At 45.3% G+C, this 12,506-nt stretch overlaps 1 protein-coding gene across 4 annotated transcripts in view; it reads right to left on the reverse strand.

Moving 5' to 3' along the window:
- Positions 1-490: 490 nt before the first annotated feature.
- Positions 491-12,506, reverse strand: part of SERTAD2 (SERTA domain containing 2) — a 116,325-nt gene continuing 104,309 nt past the window's right edge. For all 4 annotated transcript variants that reach the window (XM_044926054.2, XM_044926052.2, XM_006079817.4 and 1 more), the window contains one exon: positions 491-5,736. In XM_044926054.2, coding sequence (XP_044781989.1) covers positions 4,785-5,732 — 948 coding nt within the window. In that variant the 5' untranslated portion in view covers positions 5,733-5,736 and the 3' untranslated portion in view covers positions 491-4,784. The remainder of the gene's footprint in view (positions 5,737-12,506) is intronic.

Consider the following 12,506-nt stretch of genomic DNA (forward strand, 5'->3'; position numbering starts at 1 on the left):
CCTGTCCACGGAGTTCTCCAGGCAAGAATACTGGAGTGGATAGCTAGTCCCTTTTTCGGGGACTTTCCCAACCAAGGGATTGAACTAGGGTCTCCGGCATTGCAGGCAGATTCTTTACTGTCTGAGCCACCAGGGAAGCTGGGAGAGAGGTAGGAGCTGGAAATAAGTTTTCAGAGTCCTGGATGGATTAGGAACCCTTGGGAAAACAAGCAGAGTAGAGGCTCAGCGAAGAGCTGAGTCACCAACTGAACCCTGGGAAAAACCCAATGTTAGAAAGAGTTGGAGAAGGAGGTTTGAGAAGCACCCAAGAGGCAGCGGGAGAACCAACAGAGAAAAGTGCTTCTGAGACGAGACAGAGGAAGACGGTGATAGCACCAACTTCAGGGGGAAGCAGTGGGGGGTGAGAGGGGCACCGTTCACCGACACAGGCAGACGGTGACATACAAGCTGGCTGTACTCCAGGCAGAAGGAAACTGCAAACACACCTCTCTCATCTTTTAACTGTTTATTGTATAATATAAAACTACAAAAGTAAGACTGCTCATTTCCATGTACATTTAATCTGTCCAATTGTTCAGATTACAGCTCAAACCTACATGTGAATACAACCATCTGGGTTCTGATGTAACGTCTGTAATATTGCATAGAAAAGGCACAGCTCTCAGGTCTGTGGGGGAAAGGTTACACCTCCTTTTTGACAAAAGCCCTCCTCAAAAACCATGCACCAAACATGTTGCTATGTACATCTGTTCCAAATCTTGGTTGTATGGACCACACTTCTCTTCCAAACTTGTTATCCCCAAAAGACATCCACAATTTTTATTGGCTTTGTTTGCAATAGTACTTGATCCTGGCTAATTTTCAAGAACCATTTAGACTCATTCTCAGAAGCCCTGAAAACAATTGTACATAAGCAGGACGCACACACCTCACTGCCACTGGCAGTTACAGGAAGTTAACCATTTACAGCCAGAAAAGGTTAAATATGCTTTTTTCAATTCTTTTCAGAAAGTGTATAAAGGTTCAATTTGTAACAGCAAGATTTTGAAATTAAGACAATTCATATAGAGAATAACAATCGCTGCACAAAGTAGAGTCTCTCTCTCTGGTTGGTTTTCTTTTTTTTTTTTTTTTTAACATCTGTCATCTGAGAAGGCTGCCCTGCAGATTCATAATTCATTATTTACCACCAAGGGTGGTTAATAAATTTAAGCTTTAAAAATGATCCGTAAGTTGACACTTGGCTCTTTGGAGTTTATTTATTTAAGAAATTTTCCTTGATTGATCTCAGGGCAGTTGGGACACTCTGAGGGGCTATGGCAATAAACAGCACAATTGAGAAAGACACTCCTCCAGTGGGAGTGGCTTGGCTAGTTCTCACCCTTTGGTGTGAATGAGGGTGTCAGTGGTGTGGTTGCCCCTTCTGTCAGAGAGAAAGTGCGACTAAAAAAAGTTTAAAAATATCAACCCTTTGATGCTTGATTTTCTTAAAAATTTGGAGGTATTAAAACATTCCTCATCCATACCTTTTGCATATTTCAAATAGACCCATATTTTAGAGAAGAGAGTAAAAATGAATGTGGACTGTGCATACGATGAGAAGACCCAGGGGTCTGGCTCAGACCCCCTTCTAGTACAGATTGACATTCCTACAGAATACATTCCTACTTACATTCTGCACATGTTACCATCCAGATGTTGTTAGAGCTCCACAGTAAAATAAATATATTTACACAGAAAAAAAAAAAGGAATAAATAACTTATGAAAAAAATCACTTCAAATTCAAAGCTCTTATTATTCTGCTCTCATCTTGTCACTTCATTGCACATCACTGTCAATAATTGTCCTCTCCCAGCCCCACCCAGCATGTCGCTCTCATAAAGGCACCTCACATTGCCTGCCTGACTCTGAAACCCATGTGGTGTCCTTCAGGAGGGGGAAGGCACTGCCGCCGGTGGCATGTGGACGCACGTCCCACGCTCGAACTGGGGCTTGGAGATCACACACAGGCTCACGTTCTTCCCTGTTGGGACATCGCTTTGTCAAAATAAGACACAAAGATAACTGGAACACTTGGTGGTTTTGTTCTTTCGAAAAAGGGCCACTAACTTCCCTTGTTCTTCCTCATTAGACCTTGAATACCAAGAATTCATGGCAAGGGTATCCAGAGTTAAAAAGCACTTGCATGCTGCTGTTGGGGGTTTTTGTTTTGATCCTGAAGCCCAGCCTTATCAATGCGGGACAGTGGGAGAACCACGTGTGGGCAACATTTCGCAGTGCTTATTTGAACTGCTGCCCAACATATGGGACTTGTTTAAAAACACAATTTGCTAATCCAACCAAAGTACAGTTGTTCTAAGTTACTATCAATCAGTTTTTAACAATGGCAAATCAGCTGCCTTACCCTGTTACTGTCCGGGATAATGAACACTATTGAGCACGGACACGGATGTGTCTGTGTGCGGCATGTGCAGGGTTTGCTGGGTCCTCCAGCTAGCAGAAGCGTGGCGTCTGGGCGGTCTTGTTCTCTACAGGAAAAGGAAGCCCTTCAAATGGACAGGCACAGTGACACTGGAAGCATCTACAAAAACCCTCACCTTAACTATGTGGTCCCTGGTCCTATTATAGGGAATGACACATCTGTAGTAGTAAGAGGTGTCTGGTGGAGGGTGCTTACAGGAGAACAGTGCAATTTGATCGATTTCTCACTGCTTAAATGAGTTGATAATTAGCCTTTAAAAACACATTTAGGTGGGGGGGGGGGGCCTGGGGTAGGGGGGGAGTAAATCAGAATGTAGAAAGATTTAATCATATCATACATGAATCTTTTGCTTAGATGAGCAGTTCCTTCATCACAAATGTATTTGCTTTGCCATGTGCATTATAAAAATAAAACTATCTATGGCTTGTATAAAGTGCCATTTTATAAAGCTGTCTTTTTTTAATTGGCCAGAAAGACTCAATTTTATCCATGGCAAGAAGTGAGCAGAATTGGTGACTGAATATTGACAAATGACCAACAACAAAGACAACAACAACAACACAAATCCCATAATTTAAAAATTCTTAAATAAATATAAAAGTTACTCCTAAAGAAGCCATCTGCGTTTCAACAATATAGGTTGTAACCAGCAGAAGTACCATCGGAAGAAAAGAAAAAACTGAGACAGAAAGGCCATAAACAATTTCGGCAACAAGCATGATACATCGCAAACATTCTAAAATTAAAAGTAGATCACTAGGAATAAAAGGCTAGTTCTCCTGGCAGAGAGAGGATGGCAAAGTAGGGGCAGAGGGGGACATGCATAGAAAGTCCTGTGTATTTGGGTAAAACAGCCTTGTAAAATGAAGTTAAAGCAGTTGATTCGAGAAAGCAACCAGATCAGAGGCCGTGATGTAACGGGGCCAACTCCTGGTTCAAGAGCCATGGGCGTCACACGAGTGCATCCCAGGCTGGGCCGAGGAGAGTCAGGCTCACTGTGGTGATCGTAACGATGCCATTTTCAGCACTTAGCAACAGAGGGAACGAAAGCTCTAGGGAAGGGAAGCCGGAAAAGACAACTGAGCAACATGATGGATGCCTTCCGGGGGAAGAGTTCCTTCTTGGTGAGCCCTAAGCATTGCAATAGGGTTTAGTTCCATGAAGAGGTTGGTCGCTTTTCATAAAATTCTGTTAGTGTGTAAAATCTCAGGTCTTCATAAAAATTATGCCCAAAACGGAAAGATCTGGGGTTTTGTTTAAAAAAAATAAAAACAATTAAAAGCGCAGACTTGGCATAAATAGAATACTTGGTAGCCTTCCCCTTCAGAGAGCGAGCGAAAGAGAACCATCATGTAAACCCGGAGCTCCATGGCTGCCTCCCGCCAACTGCTTAATGCAAGCTTGATGAGCACACGTGGCTCTGGCTTTGGAAGTCACAGTGCTGGCGGGTGTTCATGCCAGGGGGTCAGTGCTCATGAAATATGGGTGTGATATCTCCTGGCCCTTTCTAAAGCGCTGTGTATGTGTGTGTGTGTGTTTGCATCTGGGGACATCAACTGCGGATTGATTTGATCCAATTTTCTCTTTGCACCAAACACATATAAAACATTACAACTCTATAAAAGTACAAGTGCAACTTGTACATCTGAAGTTTGCAGGAACTATGTGAGCAAATCCTATCAAAATAGCTATCTCATATGTATAAACAGCATTTGTTTTTAGAAAAACAATATCATAAACTGCAGAATCTGTACAAAAATATAAAATAAATTTGGGCAGCAGTTTCTAAACAGCCATGTAAATGCAACACTTACGAGGAGTAGTTAATGCCTCTAAAAAGGCTGAATTGCCAAGTCAACCTATACAGGGCGAAAATGCCGGAAAAGGTACTGAGATTATCTAAATAATATATATATATATATTCTTTTTTTTTTTAACTCTTGCAATAAAACTTATAGAAAAAATAGACAAATATGCACATGCAATTTACAGCTTTCCCAACTTATTCCTTGTGCTTCACTTGAACTGTTTTTGTCATTCAACACAGCCACATCGTCTTCAAATGTATTCTTTCTTATTCCCGGGTAGTAGGTCTCTGAGGAACCACTCAAAAAAAGCGTATTAAAAGTGGTCATACTTGGATGAAGGCACTCCAACTCTGCTCAAAGCAAAAACTAGTGTGATCCTTTTGTAGAATGTTCTTCTCAGAAAAAGGCAAGCAAGGGTGCATGCACAGTGCGGAGAGCTGTCGGGGTGCGGGGGGTGGGGTGGGGTGGGGAGCAGGTACGGGGGCCCCGGGGCTCAGGACCCAACCAGCACTTCCATGATGTGGTCCAGCTCGGTGAGGTCCATCTTGAAAGGCTGGCTCGGGGCGACGGGCTGGCTGCTGTAGGGGGCCAGCGTCTTGAGGAGGTCATCGGCCGATACGGGGGACATCTTGGAGGCGGTCCCCGACGCGGACGTGCAGGGGTCGAAGTCGTACATGGACGTGTCAATGTCGGCGAACAGGATGTCGTCCAGGGTCAAGTCTGTGAGGAAGCCCGTGGACGCGGTGATCTCAAAGTTGCCAGGCAGGGAGTCCATCAGTTTCGGGTCCTCGGGCCGGCCGCCCTCCTGCAGCCCCTCGGGTCTCTGAGGAGCGCCAGGCCCCCCGGAGGAGGAGTCCCCTTTCGGGCCGTCGGCCTCCGCGGCCTCCGTGGAGGTAGATGTGGGACAGAGCTCCTCGATCTCGTCCAGGGCGGAGGAGAAGCTGTCCTTTTCCGGCGGGAGGAGGGCGGGAGGCGCGAGTCTGGCGGGGGCAGCCGGCGACGAAGTGCAAAACGTGTCCGGGTCGTCGTCCTCGAGCAGCGAGGCGGGGGTGAGGCAGGCCTCCAGGGCCGCGGCGCCGCCCAGCTCGCAGGGCGCGGGAGCGGGCTGGCTGAAGGCGGGCGGCGCCTCCCGGGAGCTGGAGCCCAGCGGGTCGGCGGCAGCGGCGGGCGGCGCGGAGGCGGGGAACGCGGGCCGCAGGCTGCCCTCCTGCTTCAGCTCCTCCTGGATGCGCCGCAACATGTTGTTGATGAGCACGGTCTTTTGCAGGCTGGGCTCGGTGAGGGGCCTGTGGTTGTAGAGCTTCATAAGGGAAATGTTGAAGATAGTCTGGCGCTGTAAGGTGTAAGACACCTTGGACGGACCGTCTGACGGGGACACGATTTTGCCTTCCAGCCCATCTTCATGCTCGTCAAACTTCCGTTTTCCTCCTTTCCCCAACATATATCTAACAAGGAGAAAGGAAGGAGATGGAATCAATCCTACAGAAACGAATTCCACCCCGCTCCCCTCCCGTTTTCAAAAAAGATGCCGATTTCAGAGGTCAGGACTCAGGACATGAGTTCCCTGCCCAGGGCTAGTTACAACAGAGGAATTCATTGGGAAATCTACCTCTGTGTGGCGGTGGAGCAATTTTTATCACTGGGTAGTCTGTTGAATGTATTTCTTGAGAAATGTGTACGACACAGACAAGTTAAACATTACCATGGAAACCGTGATTTTGACTTTCTCGCTTGTGTGCCTGTGCCTACCTACCCTGTTACCAAGCAGGTTCAACTTCCCTCCCTCCAACAGATCTATTTTTAAAACCCAAGAAAACACTGACAATGCTATGACCTAAACAGGTAAAGGTGTCACAGGTTACAGCTTGAACACACCTGGAATGATGAAAAGAACGCAGTTGGAAAAAGGGGAACATGTACAGTTTTGGTTGAACTGCATATGCTTTCAAAACACTGCTTTCTTCCCCATCACGCACAGAGCCTGACTGGTGACATGTGGTGAAGGGCTTAGGCTGTATTAAATGACCACAGTGATGGAGCTGCTATTGCTTTTCTATCAAGAATCAAGTGCAGGATTTCCCAACCCAAGTTTTTCCGTGGCTAAGTTTCATCATAGGCTGTCATACCTGAGTGCAACTGGACTAATTTAAAAGAAATTTCCTGCGATTATAAGTACTGCTGTTTGGGTACTGGGTACATTTCTTAAAATACCTACTGTGATTCCTGCAGCGATTTCAAAGAGACAACCACCTCCTATCTCAGACCCTGAGCACTGGGGAATGGGTTTTAACTCCTGCCCACCTTGCCTGATATGGCAGCCTCCTCATGTGCTCTGTCCTGATTGAAGACAGCCCCAAATGCCTGCGCCTTCTGGAGAGCAGCTGGCCCTTCCTCTCAGAACTTCGGCATCTAAACCAAGCAATCACAAGTCCACCGGTCTGTGTCTCACAGACCCCACTTTATAACCATTTAACCAAGAAAGCTGTCCTCGTGTCATCGTTCAGACCCGCAGACGTGCTTCTAATCAAGCTAGGCCCGTGGCTTGTTCCTTCCCCCTCTACAATGCTTACCCAGAGGGGCGTGTTAATGCTCTCCTCAAAGCCACTCACTCTTTTTGATGATGTCACACACAAGAAAGTGCTTTGCAGTTACCCAGCATTTTTTTCTAAAGGTGACTTGTCTTTTACTGAATGACCTCCTTTAATCCTTTAACTCATCCCGCATTTACACTGCCTTGGGCACTCTGCCAGAAAGTGGGTCGTCCCGCACAGGAATAAAGCCTGGTCTTCAAGGAGCTGAACAACTTCTCCTACACCTTATTATCATTTTAAAGTAGGAGTCTCATCCTAAACGGATAAGGCTAACCATAATAAAACTTCCTTCTTTGGCTTTGTGGAAGAAGGCCAGACATGCAGGTGGACACAGAGCCTGGCACACAAGTCCCATTCCGGGTGGCTGCCTTCATGTGGCTCAGTCTCCAGCAGAGAACGAAGACAACTGCAATCCATCAAGTCAGAATCAGCCTGAGACTTTGTCAACGCTCGTAAAGAATGTGGAGTTACTTATAGGAAACACTTCCCCCCACTTCGTAAACATTAAGAAAATGGCTGTCAATCACTAGGACCAAAGACCAGTCCCATAATTAACTGTTCTCTGAGGCAAAGAAGGTGTGTATGATAGTAACAAAGGGCTTATCTAGTGCCTCACATGACAGGAACATTTCCTACTGCTCTGCTCAGTGCTGTCTCATTTGTATATACACACTGCATAGGACATTTCCTATCTAAAGTATCTGTGCCCATTTAAACCTGAGTGAAGCAGAGAGGAGGTGACTTCATTTCACAGTACAAAACACTTTCTACTTTATCTGTCAGAAGTACACCCGGACAGCTGTATTTTGAAACAGATAACTGTATTCAAGTATATACCATTTGTATTTGCTTACAATTTAATGCCATGTCCAGAAAAACTCCACTTTCACCAAAGGAAAAAAAAAGTGAAAGTGAAGCTTGCTCAGTCGTGTCCAACTCTTTGTGACCCCATGCACTATACAGTCCATGGAATTCTCCATGCCAGAATACTAAAGTGGGTAGCGTTTCCCTTCTCCAGGGGATCTTCGCAACCCAGGGATCGAACCCAGGTCTCCAGCTTTGCGGGTGGATTCTTTACCAGTTGAGCCACAAGGGAAGTCCAAGAATACTGGAGTGGGCAGCCTATCCCTTTCCAGCAGATCTTCCTGACCCAGGAATTAAACCGGGGTCTCCTGCATTGCAGGTGGATTCTTTACCAACTGAGCTATCAGGGAAGCCCCACTTTTACCAAAGAGCTCACCATATGCATTTAGCTATCATATAACGTAGTTATATAACCTATGTTATACACTATAATTTGAATGTACCCAATACACCCAAGTGTGTGTGAGAGTACACAAGTGTGTGCGTGTGCACACACACACACACACTCTCTCTCTCTCTTAAAACAATGTTTCTCAAAGTGTGATCCATAGATGGAACCAGTCTACAAACTGTTACTGGTTCACAATGAGGTAAGTAGAGATTCTGTACTGCTTAGAAATTTTTATGGCAGATTTACAGAGTAATTATATTTTGTAAATAAAACTTTTTAAAATGAGGCTTCTATTTTTACATCCTTGTAACTCATTTCATTTTTCCAGTATTCTGTCAGGTTTTGCTGAAGTATTAGTCCATAAAGGAGGAAAACAAAGAAGATGGTCTTTCATCACAGAAAGTTTGAGAAGCACTGTCCCAAAATGTAAACCAAACACATGCCTCAAAACAAGTACGTAAGCTCACGGCTACTTTAAATGTTTACTGGCTCTCTGAAGGAGAAGTAACACTCAGGAAGGACAATGCAGATGTTTCCTTTCTTTCAGTCATTCACACAGAACTGTCTTTTAAAGACTTGTTACCAGGAAAAAAAACAACAGGACTTTTTCAATAACTCACATTTCTCTAGAAATAATCACCAAGCACACAGAACTTAACTATTTAAAAAGCACGTGGTACTACAGGCATGGTTAGCCAAATTCTCATGGCTGAGGGAGATCTATGGAGATACTTTTCAGAGAGACTTCACTGTGAGAAGCACCTGATTTCCAATTAGAATGATCTAGCTGGTCATTTGGAGAAGGCAATGGCACCCCACTCCAACACTCTTGCCTGGAAAATCCCATGGATGGAGGAGCCTGGTGGGCCACAGTCCATGGGGTCGCTAAGAGTCGGACAAGACTCAGCAACTTCACTTTCACTTTTCACTTTCATGCATTGAAGGAAATGGCAACCCACTCCAGTGTTCTTGCCTGGAGAATCCCAGGGACGGGGGAGCCTCGTGGGCTGCTGTCTATGGGGTTGCATAGGGTCGGACACGACTGAAGCGACTTAGCAGCAGCAGCAGCTGGTCATTATCGACTCAATGGACACGAGTTTGAGCAAACTCTGGGAGACAGTGAAGGACAGGGAAGCCTGGTGTGCTGCAGTCCAGGGGGTCGCAAAGAATTGGACATGACTTAGCGACTAAACAACGACAACAACAAAGCTGGTTACAGCTCTGTGATGTGATATGGATCCGAATGATTTAGAGAAAGCCTGATAAGACATCTGTAATGCTGTCTGGAAGGGGAAGGAGGAGGACCTGGGTACGCCAAATCCATGAGCAGGAACAGACAGACGAACTGAATCTTGGATGCTTCTCAAATGTGTAAATAAGGACCCGTAATAGAGTATCTCTCAAAGCAGGTTTGGCTTCATTTTTCTATTTCGTTTTATGAGGCAAACTGTTCTACACACCCAGTAAGATTCCAAAATGCACACAATCCTGATTTGTAATCTGAACTCTAGCTACATTTTTACAAAAAGGAGTGAAAAATGACATGGTAAAATCTAACCCACATTCTTATGTAGAACATTACAGTTTTTTTTTTTTAATTTAAAATTTGTAAAAAAAAAAAAACAAACCAGTTTTCCCAAAGTTTGCTTAATATGCTGTTGAGAGTTCTGTCTGCCCACTTTCAGAAGAGGCCTCCAACTCCTGGAAGTGGGAGGGAGGTGAGAAGGACCCTTACTCGGAGCTGTGTGAACATGGAACAGACACAATTCAAAGACAAGACAAGCCTCTCAAAAACACGAGGGCCAGGCTGCCCAAAGCCTTTCCTCAGGCACTCCAAGACAACATCAGTAGCTCTTCAGGCCACTGGAGAGGCATGTGACCTTTTAAAAGGCCCCACTTGGCTGCAGAGTGAAGATGGAGCAGTAGCTGGAGGTCATTAAGGGCTTCAGGGTAACAGGGGTGGGGGTGTGGCAGGAGGTGTGTGCTGTTCCTGCACCAGAGGCCCCTTGGAGTGGAACTGGACACCGGATGGTAGCCTGGAGTTCCCTGAAAAGAGGAGCTTGTGACAAATTGGTTTCCAGGCTACCCCGAGGCTCAGCACCTCACTTTGCCTCCTCCCTCGACTTGTGAAGACCCAGGCCCAAAGCCCGTGTCTTCTATCCAGTCTTTCAGTCGAAGGCCTTGAAGCTTCAAGGTGGTTAGAAGGACATGGAGGACTGAGGTGCGTGCTCCCTCCCTTTCCTGCCCACCTAGAGGGGTCTAAAACTAACCACAGTCACTCTTTTGATTGAATATTCACTGGCTCTTAATATACAGTTCAAGATAAAATACCTTCCCTCCCCAATAAACTTGTTAGAAACAAACCCCTAACATTCTGATTTGCTTAACATAAATTTTGGCAAGTATTAACTGCAGCAATCTAAGTTTTGAAAAGAGAGAACAAAAACTCATAGAGAGCAATACAAATGGACACTTCTCTGCGGGAGTTTTCCAGGAAGTTTAATAGTGAATATAACTCTCCAGATACCAAACCTGGCTTTCAGTCAAGCCACTTTCACTAGGAAGGACCCTGCCCTCAAATGCTACAAATCTGCCCAAGGCAGATGGTCAACAGTAACATGTCACTAGGCGATTCCTCAGAAGAGAAAGAACCAGAGAAGCAGGAAAAGATATTATTTGGGGGTTTGCAATTCCAGATTCTAATGACTCCCACAGTCAGGAATCAGAGATCAGTACAGACTGGGTGACCAGGGGGAGACTTCCAGAGATAGGATTTGAGGTTTATATTTAAGGCAGGATTGCCTCTCAGTGTACGTGTCCCACCCCAGACAGTAAGCTGTCTGAGGGTTTTAGACAGTTCTGTTCATCTCTGTATCCTCAGGGTAAGGCAGTCCCTGACACACAGAAGATGCTTCAGAAATAGCGACTGGATGAATAGTAAATGGAAAGAATGAGAAAAGACATTGAGGGACAGCCAGAGACGGACTGTAAAACAAAAACAGAGATGTGTGTCTTTGGCTCTGGGTGTAAACTTGGCGTGAAGGGAGGGTATGATAAAGGGGAAGTCTAAACGAACCTCAGAGGGCACAGCTGTACAGGGCAGGTGTTGGGTAAGATCTGTTGGGACCGGAGGCACTGAGGGTGGGCAAGGACCCTGCATCCAGAAAGCTGTGTGTGCCTCTCTCATTCTTCAGTTCTCAAACTTGAGTGAGCATCAGATTCACAGAGGGGGCTCGGTAAAAGAATGCTCCCCCCGCCCCCCACTATCCTAGATTCTCATTCATTTGGTCTAGTGTGGAGGACCGAGCTCTATATTTTCAGCAAGTTTCCAGGTAATGCTGGTCTAGGGACCTCATTTTGACAACCACGACTTCCTTTTTTCTCCACCCAGCTATTTCATATTTAAGCCTGAGAATACCTTTACTCAATTAAATCTTGAGTTTAAACTGCTTCCCTATTTGTGCCTAAGCAGGTAAGGAAACAAAGAATGAGTAGCTTTGTGATGGCAACTGACATCAAAAAAGAAAGACTACATGCAGAAGTAAGATGTCCTAAGCTCAATTTTAATGATAAATCTCAGTTTCTCAGACTGATACATGTGATACCACCAGCTCACTGGGGCCTAGGTTCTTCTTGCCATGATCACAGAGTGAATGGTAGTGAGGCCCAGTGTCCTGAGAGAAACTGAAATAGTACCCATGTGTTAAAAGGAGCATTTCATAGCTTTTATATTTTTAAAGCACTACAGGAAAAAAAAGACGCAAACATTAAAAAAGAAAGAAAGAAAAAACAAGCAATCAAAAAAGTTCTCTTAAACTCAGGGTTTTTTCAATTATTTTAAAGCTATGCCTTGGAAAAACTGTTTAAAACACCATCCTTTAATATTATTTGAACTGTCAAAATAAGTGTTACGATTTTCTTTTTCCCCTCCTTTTTTTGGTTATTGTAATAATACAAACACTTCTGTCGAGGGCTGACTTTCAATAGCTCACAGCGAGAGAACTGCTTTGCTCCATACAAAACCCCAGCCCAAAAGGCTGTCTACGAATGGCTGAGCGCCAGGTTCCCCACGAACTAATTATGATTTTAAAATTAACAATATTAAATCCACTTTTGCAAACCACCACTTGTGTCATCCCCACTAACAACAACAAAACCCACTGCTTTAACCTGCAGCCCGCTGTGGCCACCAGTGCTTCCTAGAGGTCCAGAGCCTGGGGGCGCTGACTTGATAGGTGCACGGAGGGGCTGTGCGTGGCCCCTGAGGGCAGCATCACCGCTGGGGCTTATGAGAGGCCCAAACTGGGAGCCTGCCCTGGCCCACCATGGGGGCTGGCTTTCTGGCTCAGTGGGGGGGGGTCAAAAAAAG

Source organism: Bubalus bubalis, chromosome 12 (genome assembly GCF_019923935.1).
Source record: "Bubalus bubalis isolate 160015118507 breed Murrah chromosome 12, NDDB_SH_1, whole genome shotgun sequence".
NCBI classification, from domain to species: Eukaryota; Metazoa; Chordata; class Mammalia; order Artiodactyla; family Bovidae; genus Bubalus; species Bubalus bubalis.